The sequence below is a fragment of the Bubalus bubalis genome, chromosome 1 (genome assembly GCF_019923935.1).
Source record: "Bubalus bubalis isolate 160015118507 breed Murrah chromosome 1, NDDB_SH_1, whole genome shotgun sequence".
Lineage (NCBI taxonomy): Eukaryota > Metazoa > Chordata > Mammalia > Artiodactyla > Bovidae > Bubalus > Bubalus bubalis.
The window spans coordinates 29,709,804-29,721,681 of NC_059157.1; the positions used below are offsets into that span (position 1 = coordinate 29,709,804).

General features: G+C 37.0%; 1 protein-coding gene across 36 annotated transcripts in view; it reads left to right on the top strand.

Moving 5' to 3' along the window:
* SORBS2 (sorbin and SH3 domain containing 2) overlaps positions 1 to 11,878 on the top strand; it is a 211,340-nt gene that overhangs the window by 160,594 nt on the left and 38,868 nt on the right. For 27 of the 36 annotated variants that reach the window (XM_044938350.1, XM_025280019.2, XM_044938336.1 and 24 more), the window contains 2 exons: positions 4,145 to 4,194; positions 7,560 to 7,747. In XM_044938350.1, the coding sequence (XP_044794285.1) occupies positions 4,145 to 4,194; positions 7,560 to 7,747 (238 nt within the window). Of the gene's footprint in view, positions 1 to 4,144; positions 4,195 to 7,559; positions 7,748 to 10,039; positions 11,618 to 11,878 lie in introns of all 36 variants that reach the window. The other 9 variants (XM_044938352.1, XM_025280053.2, XM_044938354.1 and 6 more) reach the window with 1 other exon arrangement.

The following is an 11,878-nucleotide window of genomic DNA, read 5'->3' on the forward strand; positions in this document are numbered from 1 at the left end:
ATGCCAATCGCTACTTTCAGGTGAACTATTCAATGCATCCTGGTATCTGAGTGTGATCATCAAAAAGCATTATTGCTTATATCTGATTATACTGAATAAAATACTGCTGGAAATCTCCTCAGAGCCATTTTATCATCATGCTTGGAGGTACAGAATGACAGTTTAGATTCTTAGATGATCAGATTTTTTTTTTTTTTTTTGGCCATACCATGTGGCACAAGGAAATTCCCTAATCAGGGATCAAAATCACATCCCCTATGGTGGAAACATGTAATCTTAACCACTGGACCACTGGGGAAGTCCCATAATCAGATTTTTTATGTCTCATATATTCCTAAAATTTATTTCAATTCTTTCTTTTCCACAGATACAATTTCTAGATTTTAAGATCAGATAAAATCAAGAATAGGACTGACAAATAACTGGCACACATGTTACGACTTCCTAGGCAAACATTACTATGCCCTTGGCAGACATTACGGATCCTTCTCAATGCTGTGATCCAGGAAGCCACTATAATAGATTAGACTATCACTGGCACATGAGATGAAATGTATTTTCCATCTCTGTATATGATGTTCATGACAATCTGATACATAAAAAAATATTATGCCTGGCAATGTAAAGTATTATTTGAATTAGTCAAAAAGAGTATAAGAAATTATACAGAGCCAAAAGCTTCTTCTCTGCAAAGAAGAATGAAATTATTTTGGAAAGTAGATTTAGGACTCATTAATAGACATAAACAAAAGTGATGGTTGATTAAACATTAGCTAATAAGAAACAAAAAACCTCCCATGGGAATTTATAGATGCAGCTGTGAAAGCAAAGTGAATAAACTGGCTTTTGCAGTAGTTTTTACATAGTAGTTTCTCTGTGATCCTAAATAAATTTAAAAAACAATATTTTCATCAAAAAGTCTTAATTCAATTAAATATATTCAATTAGAAAATAAAACTAGTAGGAGACCTATGCTGTGGGATGTACTACTGACACACGATGGTGATAACTGGAATTGCAGGCACAGTTGCAGGAGAAGATACCCAACTATTTAGAGCAATCTGCAATTCCAATGACTCTCCCTGAGGTATGCATCAGAGTGTATGTTAAAACAGAGAAGTGTATAATATTTATATATTAAGTTAAAAGTTATATAGAGTCTGAAGAAAGAGTATCACTTCAACATACAAACAAAGGATTTACTTCAGAATTCGATAAGGTCACATATCTTAGATATCCTGGCCAAATATTTCCAGGATATTATTAAGACAGTTCATTGAGAACTGAGATGGAATTCAGAGATCACCATGTCTAACCCACTCATTTTTCAGTCAAGAAAGGTAGAGTCCAACTATTTTAAGAAATACATTCAAAACTAGATGATAATATGATGGCAAATTAAAGATAAAAAACATCTCCTAAACTTCCTTTATACCATACTTCTTAGCACTTCCAAGAGATGTACTAAGAACTAAAACCTTTTAGATACAAATTGTTTTATTTGTTTATACTATTATACAAGTTATACTATTCCTTAATAATTATAGATTTCTATAAAATACATTTCTATAATATTACATAATAATACTTGGTGTAAAAATAGTAGAAAATTAATTCTATGCACTCTGTAATGTTAATGATAGTGATGAAAATATCACATATAGATGCACTTGGATATTTAAACTGATTTTCATCTTCTCTTTGGGACTGAGAAGAGGGTGTTATTTGTTCTGATAGCATATTAACTATATTATTAATTTCACATCATGGTTTTTTGGTGTTAAAAAATACTCTAATAAGGTACTGAATTCTGTCTCTAATAACCTCATGTAAAACATTTCTAGTAAAATTTGTAATTGATTGGACATCAACCTAGCCACCGTTCTTTATTCAGTGCCTAGTATATGCCATGAATAACACATTTTTAATCCATAAGTATAAGTGAGAAACTGACATTAATAAGAACAAGTAAGGATTTTTAAGCAAAGTTTAACCACATGATCACTTAGACTCAATGTCTGTACTTTATTAAATGCCCTTCATTTGGGTGTATTAAAATAATGGTAAAATGTAAATACTCAGTACATTATAATAGATAAAACAGGTACCTCCTCTCTGAAGACAATTTCCATTTCAGAATGAGTACCAATCATATACAAAGTTTTCTCTTAGTCATCTATCTAAACTTCTTATTGCTTCCTTATAATTTAACACTGAACCATTTCCTTTGAGCATACATCACAATACTGGTTTCAGTTTATTTTACCTTGTGGAAACCAGCACATGGAGGAATAATTTTAGCTTCTTAGCGTTAAGTCTAAAACACAATTTAACAGCATGGAGTCTTCACTTCTTACACTATGTTTTATTTCATATTACAATACTGTTAGGCTCATCTCAAGCTAGTGATTCAAAATTTCTGATCACTTTAAGGGTATTCTAAGAGTGTCCACAAATGGACACTTTTTTTGGCCAACTGGGCACTGTGGTTGGGTGTCCCATGAAAGCTGTGAACCACACAGATGTTCTGAGGCTCTTTGGTGCTGCTCTTCTGCAAACATGAAGAACTAATATTTATAAATCAGAATATAATTATCTGGTTTTATTTATTTACTTGTTTTCCATCCTTCTTATTTGTATTTATCTTTCCACCCTTCCAGTATCCAATTTAGAGTAGCAAGTTAAAACAGTCATTAAACTTACCCGGTTAGCAGACCAATTTTTTTTCTATCTTTTTATTTGTTGAGAACCTCAGAATCTAAATATTTTATATATGCTTTTTCTCTGTCTAAAAAGAGGGAGTAGTATTCTCTTGCATAGGGATGCTTTGTTTGTTTTGGGGCAATTCCATTCTCATTCAGTATAAATGAAAATAATAGTTAATAGAAGATATTTTAGAGTTGTGTGTAATGGGGCTTGTGAGTATATATATACACATACTTGGTATGCATTTTCCTAGACATCCTAGACATCATATATCATACCACAACTACTTGCCTCTCAAATCCATGTCTAACAAAAAATTGTTAATATATATTTCATTGTATTGTTCAGGATGAAGGAGTATGAAAATGGTGTGTACAATAAGCATTTGGAATTATTTATCAAATGTATAGTATCTATTTTTCTTTGTTCTATATCCATGGACAACTGAAAGCTGATTTTCTGACTAAAAGATTAAAAGTCCACTTTTAAAGAAAAGTTTATACTTTGATTCATTAAATACTCTGTTTTAACCTAACCCTGAATGTAAATAATTGCAAAGATACAAATCTGTACCTGATTCAAGGACCAGGTGGTTTAATTTCAAACCAAATGCTGTGGTTTTTTTATTTAAAAAGTCATGTTTATGTTGACAGACGAAAGAAGTTCTGCTTAAATTTTATGTCTACATCAAAATTACACCTGGCAATATGACAAAAATGTATAAAGGTTTATGCTTTATAAGGATTGAATGATGGCTACAAATACTTCTTTAAACATCAAACCATTTCTTTATGTAAGAAATTTCTATTTATAGTCTGTTTCTACATGAAGGGGTAATTTTTCTTTTTCTCACCCTAGGCAATGTTTGATTTATGAATATTTTTAGTTACACAGAGAAAAGTACACAGAGAAAAATACAGTTGGCCCTCCATATCTGTAGGCTCCACATTCATGGATTCAACCAACTTAGGGACAAATATATTTCCCCCACACACACAAAAAAAAATCCAGAAATATCCAAAAAGCAAAACTTGAATTTGCCATGCTAGCAGCTATTTCTATAGCATTTACATTGCATTAGGTATTATAAGTAATCTAGAGATGATTTAAAATATACAAAATATGTGGGTAAGTTATATGCAAATAGTACACCATTGTACATAAGGGACTTGAGATCTTCAGATTTTTGGTATCCTTGAGGAGCTCCTGGAACCAACTCCCCTCAAATTGTATATCAGATGAAAAAGTAGATAAGAGAAAAGTAGAAATTAGGCTGCATGACTTCTTTTTGGGAAAACAATTTAATGCCCATAATAAATGGTATTTTTAATGTCAATTTTGACAATATTCTTTTTAGAATACCTAATTTAATGTCCAGGGACCACAAAATTTTGCCAAGGTAAAAATTTTCATGTTAACTATCCTTCTGTCTTAACAGGCCTCATTGTATCAATCCTCTATAGACAGAAGCCTGGAAAGACCCACTAGGTAAGAATCTCTTTACAGGCGGTGAGGTGGGGAGGGAGGCTCAAAAGGGAGGACATATGTATATACTTGGAGCTGATTCACATTGTTGTACAGCAGAAACCAACATAACATTGTAGAGCAATTATTCTCCAAATGAAAAAATTTTTAAATCTCCTTACATTATGCAACCAGAATATTTTATGCCAGTGGTTTCTTTTTCAGTGAAATAGTAATGATAAATTTTTTATCCTTCATCTTTATTTTAAGCACCATAATTCATGAAATTGTTTTAACTTGTTTCTGCATCATTTTATATGAGGAAATATTCAAAAATGTATAAAGTTTAAGTGAAATAATTCTAGGTCACTTTACAGGCCGAGAAACTCTTGCCTTTCCTGTCTCCTCCATACTCAGTTGTCTTCTCCTTAGATAAGGATTATAAACATCTAATTTTCAATACTGTTAGATGATATGATGAGGATACATTTTTTTAAAACTGTAGTAAATTATAAAAATTTTATAAATTATGTTCTGCATATATTTGTTCATTATACTCTGACCACACATTTCAAAATACCATGGAGTCATTGTGTGCAACTCCATGGACTGTAGCCTACCAGGCTCCTTTGTCCATGGGATTTCCCAGGCAAGAATACTGGAGCAAGTTGCTATTTCCTTCTCCAGGGGATCTTTCCAACCCAAAGATCGAACCCACATCTCCTGTGTCTACTGCATTGTCAGGCGTGTTCTTTACCACTGAGCCACCAGGGAAGGCCTAGAAATACTGTTACAACTGATAAATGAGAACTTACCATATACCAGGCATTCTAAGTACATAAAATATACTCAAGCCTTAATTATTAATTAAGTACTATTATCTACATTTTATCTCTAGTAAATGGAAACTTAGGCTTCATAACATTCCAGGTTTACACAGTCAGCAAGGGACAAAGTATCAATTCAGTTCAGTTCAGTCACTCAGTCATGTCTGACTCTTTGCGACCCCATGAATTGCAGCACGCCAGGCCTCCCTGTCCATCACCATCTCCCGGAGTTCATTCAAACTCATGTCCATCGAGTCGGTGATGCCATCCAGCCATCTCATCCTCTGTTGTCCACTTTCCTCCTGCCCCCAATCCCTCCCAGCATCAGAGTCTTTTCCAGTAAGTCAACTCTTCGCATGAGGTGGCCAAAGTACTGGAGTTTCAGCTTTAGCATCATTCCTTCCAAAGAACACCAGGGCTGATCTCCTTTAGAATGGAGTGGTTGGATCTCCTTGCAGTCCAAGGGACTCTCAAGAGTCTTCTCCAACACCACAGTTTAAAGTATAACTGAACCCAAATTACTTGTAGGTCCTAATTGCCCTAAGAGACTACCAAGGCAAGTTCTGTTTGTAGGCCTTCAATATCACACTTACCTTAAAGTACTACAGAACTTCAGACACAGTTCAGTGACAATATTGAAAAATGCAGACTCCCAGCCATATCATATCATCGGCAACAAATATTCAACAATAATTTGCCCTTCTGCAAATTTCTATCAACATAAATGAAAAACTTGGTAAACTGGATCCTTTGTACATTGGTTTCACGAGTGCCATTTAACAACATTAAGGTCACTAGGAAAAGAGCTCACCAAACCCCTCCTTTTACGTCTTGTGCAACTATGTATACACCTAGAATATTTGAATTTTAGAGTTCTAATCTAACTTCGATAAAGACACACAGACCCTGACAGGATAATAATAGAAAATGGGCATCCTCTTTGGAAGAATGCAGACAAATTCCAAGGTCTGGCTCCATCGCTATACGTGCATAGTCTGTAGGTTCCATTTATTTGTAAAACACTGAAATACCTCATAGGTTACTGTGCATGCATGCTGTATAAGACAATAATGTCAGTAAAGTAAATAGCATACTTTGGTCATAGGACCTGTTGTACTGTTGCTGCTGGTGGTGGTGGAATTTTATCTAATGATTTGACAGCATGCTATGTGATGTATATATTCGTTCATTAATGTTTGTCTTAAACAATGCTATACTCAGAACCATGATAAAAAAAAAAAAATCCCCTGCCCTTACAGACTATCAACATCTTTTAATACAACTAAGTGAAAGGACTCTAAATAGTTTATTTGATGACCAGATTATTGGTTATTCATTAATTAAATGTTGGAATTGCAGTGTAAGATTTTTAAAGCTAAGATGATTAGGAAAAACCTTATGGAAAGCTTGAAGTAAGAGAAATTGATCTTATCAGATTTCCTCCTTCTTTCCAGTCATCTCTTCCATTTCGGCATCCCTCCTCTGGATATATTCATGTTGACGCAACTCCTCTATATAGAGAAAAAATGTATGGTACAAATCATAGCACTGAATTGTCAGTAACAAAATACTATTCTAATAGGAGAATTTTTACTTTAAATGGTGATTATAAACTTGTGTTCATACAAAAACCTGTACATGGATTTTACAGTAGCTTTATTCATAATTGCCAAAATGTGGAAGCAACCAAGGTGTCCTTCAGTAGGAGAATGGATAAACAATGGCACATCCATATAATGGAATATTATTCAATGATATGAAGAAATGAGCTATTCAGCAATGAAAGGACATGGAGGTACTTAAGAGCACACTGCTAAACGAAAGAAGCTAATCTGAAAACATTGTATACTCTTGATTCCAACTACATGACATTCTGGGAAAGGGAAAACTAGAAACAATAAAAAGATCAGTGGCCACCAGGTGTCATCGGGAGGCAGGGATGAAGGCGGTGAGCCCAGGGGATGTTTATGGTAATGGCACTTTATATGATACAATAGTGAGGGATGTATGTATGTGTGTATGTCGTCATACATTCGTCAAACCCATAGGATGTTCAACAGAAAACATGGACCCTAATGTAAACTATGGGCTTTAATTACATTGAATAATAATATACTGATATGATTCATCAACTGCAAGAAATGTACCACACTAACAAAGAGGATAATAACAGGCGAAACCATGTGCAAGAGAAAGGGAGTACATGGGAACCGTCTGTACTTTCCAATCAATTTTTCTATAAACATAAAACTGCTCTGAAAAATAAAGTCTAGGAAGTCCTAACCACAGCAATCAAACAAAACAAACAAAAAAGAAAAAGATATCCAAATGGTAAAGGAAGAAATGAATCTGTCACTCTTTGCAGATGAGCCTGTTAATTGTCAAAGAGGTGACTGTAAAGAAATAGTTTTTTATATTAAGGAATGAATTCCAAAAAATGCAGTTTGGGGGATGAAGGGTGAGAGTCATTCTGTGGCCACCTCCAGCACCTTCCACTATCTTTCTGGTTCACATTTGAATCCCTGCAACACCAGCCAAACTGAAGCCAATTCCTTCTTGCAGTTCTGCAAGCATGGCCAGCGACTTTAGGAAAAGGCGGAGGAGCGAGCCTGCGGTAGGGCAGCCCAGGGGCCTGGGGGACCCGAGTGCAAGGAGCACTAGCCCAGGCCGAGCAGACCTCCCAGGATCAAGCACCACCCTGACAAAGTCCTTCATTAGTTCTTCTCCTTCTTCTCCATCAAGAGCAAAAGGTGAGTGGCAATAAATCGTGTGTAAATAATTTACTAGTTCAAGTTTTAACCTTGGGAGAGCTGGTTCAATGATGACCACCCAGAGATGGTTAGGGTTAGTATTTTAATAAACTATAGTTTCAAAACAATAGCTTTCCTATACACAGACTAAGTCAGGATGATGAACCTTCTGAATGGCTTAAAGGACTCTGACTCTCATCTGTTAATACTTTCTTGTCTCCAAATATATCATGTGTGTTATTTGGAACAAATTTAAAGTATCAAAAAATGTATGGTCAGGCTATTAAAAGATTACATTTACAAACATTTGCATACTGTCAAAATTTTCTAATGTTACTACAACTAGTCAAATTAGTCAGAGTTAAAGAATAGAAAATAGTAGTAGCAACAGAGAGCATTGTTGCCTAAAACATAAATTGGGTTGGTTTTTTTTTAAATTATTTAATTCTAGACAAAAGTTTGTCTAACCTATGAAAGTTGTTTCTTTAATCACTTGGTTTATATTTTAGTCAGTATTCATACATACAGTAGAATATCCATGTCCCACATGTAACATAGTGTTCAATTCACAACAGTCCATTATTGTGAAGTTTGTTTATCAACAAGCCATTTTTCTATATGGCCTGTCTCCTCTCTAGAAGTTTAGTGAGTTGTGTTGAAAGGGAGCAGTCACTACTTCAAATCTGTTTAGTTACATATTACTGCAGCTGTAACAAGAAGAGTCCCCAAACAGAAACCTAGGATTGAACCAGCATCCATAGGTACCTACGATTTCGGGACCCAAGGTCTTTTCCAGCCCTCTGGGGTTGAAACAGAAGAGAGAAGCAGTTTGAAGTGTGGAAGAAAGTGAGCTGTAAATGAAGTTTCCATACAGTAGCAGAGATTCAGCTACACATACCAAAGGCAGGCACTGAAAGTGCTGCCACATAAAAGTAAAGCTAAGAGTTAGCTGGTTTGTGAGAAAGGATTTTTGGTTCTGATGACTGGGCTCTGGATAGGCAGGAGGTGCTAGCTCTTGTCCATGACCTAGTAAAGCTGCACTTGCTGGAAGATCCAGATTCCAGCATTCAGAGGGAGGAAGTCCCTTTCAATATACCATTCCTCAAATTGTCAGAAGCACCCTTACCAGATTCTACTTATTTATACAAACAAATATCCTAAAGAAACCAATAGGTCATGAAATGCCATTGACTTACTATGCTTGGATCCCTCCAAAAAGTTAAAAGGATTCTTTCTGATTACTTTAGATCTTTGCTTTTATCCTAGGGGGCTGTTAACGTCCTTTCCCAAATACTACTTAGCTACTTAATGTGTTTATGTACTTTTGAAGAATTTGGGGAAGGCAGGAGCTGTCAACAGAGATATTTTCTTCCATTAGGCTTATTTTTAAGAACATGTCCCATTAGATTTAATGTTGTCTGTCATTCATTAATTAGCTCAGAAACACAAAAGAAAAGACTATTTCCATAAGTACTATTTCCATCAGGGTTAGCTCTACATTATTATATTGCAAATGATTTTTTAAAAAGACCTTTCCTGGAAAAAAGCAAATGCATTCACCTCTGATCAAAGGTTTATCATATATCCAGTTATCCTTATGGGAACCTGCCTAATAAGAGGTTGAAGGTAGAGAAATCAAAGAGGTAAATTCATTTGTTTAAAAAGGTGCTAGTTGGTTTATTTCTTAGAAAAATATTAGCAGCAGTAGTTCACAGCAACTGAACTTAATTTTGAAATTCTGGAAAATATTCTGTCTTATAGCTTTTTCTATATAATGCCCACGAAAAATTCTTTGATATCATTATTGGAGTATTAATTAAACGTAAATGTGTAAGTTATTCTTTATGTCCATATTATTATAAATCAAATAAGACTCAAATTCTGATCCTATTAAGATGATTAAATCTATAATATTTTTGGTATTAATTACAAAACCTTTAAACCACTACCAGGTCATGCTATTGGCTTACGAGGTACTATTAGATTTTTGACATACCATATTTGCATAAAGATGGATAAAGTATGCAATGGAAATAAATATATTTAGCAATACCAGTTACTTTTCATACACGGTTTGGTTAACGATTGTCTGCCAAGCTATGCTTATTGCTTTAGAATTAGACTTTTTTCTCTAAGTTGAAGCTACACGTATGACATTCGGTGTCTGGATTGAACCCCACTAACTGCTTTCTCTTTGCTGTGCTATCTGATGCTAACTGACATGCTGTCCTCTTTACGAGCCTCTTAACTTCTCCAATGTCTCTTTTCCACCACGCTGCCTTGGACTAAAAGGTGGGGACGATAGCCAAACGTGTCCATCCCTTTGCAGTTTCTCAGGGCTCAATGGCCACCCCTCCCACGAGTTAGATTACTGTAACACTTACAGACAGCATCTAGATGTCCCGCAAGACTCGCAGAGGGCCATTACTTTCAAAAACGGCTGGCAGATGGCCCGGCAAAATGCAGAGGTCTGGAGCAGCACTGAAGAAACCGTCTCCCCCAAAATCAAATCCCGTAGTTGCGACGACCTTTTAAATGATGACTGCGACAGCTTGCCTGACCCGAAAACCAAGTCGGAAAGTATGGGTTCTCTGTTATGCGAGGAGGACCCCAAGGAGAGCTGCCCCGTGACGTGGGCTTCCCCCTACATCCAGGAGGGCCGCAGTAACGGCAGATCAAGGCTCCGACACAGGTCGGCCCACGACGCCCCGGGCTTCCTAAAGATGTACAAGAAAATGCACCGCATCAACCGCAAGGATCTGATGAACTCCGAGGTCATCTGCTCCGTCAAGTCGAGAATAATGCAGTATGAGAAGGAACAGCAACACAAAGGGCTGCTCCACGGATGGAGCCAGTCCTCCACGGAGGAGGTGCCCAGGGACATGGTCCCCACCCGCATTTCTGAATTTGAAAAGTTGATTCAGAAGTCAAAGTCCATGCCAAATTTGGGAGACGAAATATTATCTCCTGTAACCCTAGAGCCGCAACAGAATGGTTTGTGTCCCCAAAGGCGGTTTTCCATTGAGTCTTTGCTAGAGGAAGAGAATCAAGGTAGACACCCTTCTCAGATACCGCGAAGCTACAAGTCTAAAGCCCTGGTGCCCATCCACATTGAAGTCACCAGTGACGACCAACCAAGAACCCACGTGGAGTTTTCTGATAGTGACCAGGACGGAGTTGTGTCTGACCACAGTGATTACATTCACGTTGAAGGATCATCCTTTTGTAGCGAGAGCGATTTTGATCACTTTTCTTTCACATCCTCTGAAAGTTTCTATGGATCCAGCCACCACCACCACCACCATCACCACCACCATCACCGGCACCTCATCAGCTCCTGCAAAGGCAGATGCCCTGCCTCCTACACTCGATTTACCACGATGTTAAAACACGAAAGAGCTAAACACGAAAACACTGATGAGCCCAGAAGACAAGAAATGGACCCTGGCCTTTCGAAATTGGCATTTCTAGTCAGTCCCGTGCCTTTCCGGAGGAAAAAAAGTTCGACTCCCAAAAAACAGATGGAAAAGGCAAAATGTAAGACGTCTGTGTTTGAGGCTCTGGACTCTGCCCTTAAAGACATTTGTGACCAAATTAAGGCTGAAAAGAGAAGGGGAAGTTTGCCAGACAACAGTATATTGCACCGACTTATCAGTGAACTGCTGCCAGATATTCCTGAAAGGAATTCATCGCTCAAAGCCCTAAAAAGGAGCCCCACGCACCAGCCTTTTCACCCACTGCCTCAAGAAGGTGCTATCCATTGTCCGTTGTACCAGAACGATTGTGGGAGAACGCCTCACAGTGCCTCCTTCCAAAACGACACCAACAACTACCACCACCAAGACCACGCCAGTGCACCGCACCTCCAAGGTGGACCAGCTTTTCTTTCCTTTCCCTTGTGGTTCACATACACACCCTCCAGTTCTTTCATGCTTCACCCCTACATCTCATCAGTCTTGAGTGGTGACCACCTGGATTCATTATGTATTGTGAAGCAAATGCTTGTTGTACAAACATCTTACCGAATAGTTCTCATTTGTTCATGGGATATTTGGACTTGATGTGTGGCTTAAAGTGATCACAAAAATTTACTCATTCAGAATCAAAAGGGATAAACAGTTTTGCAGCTTG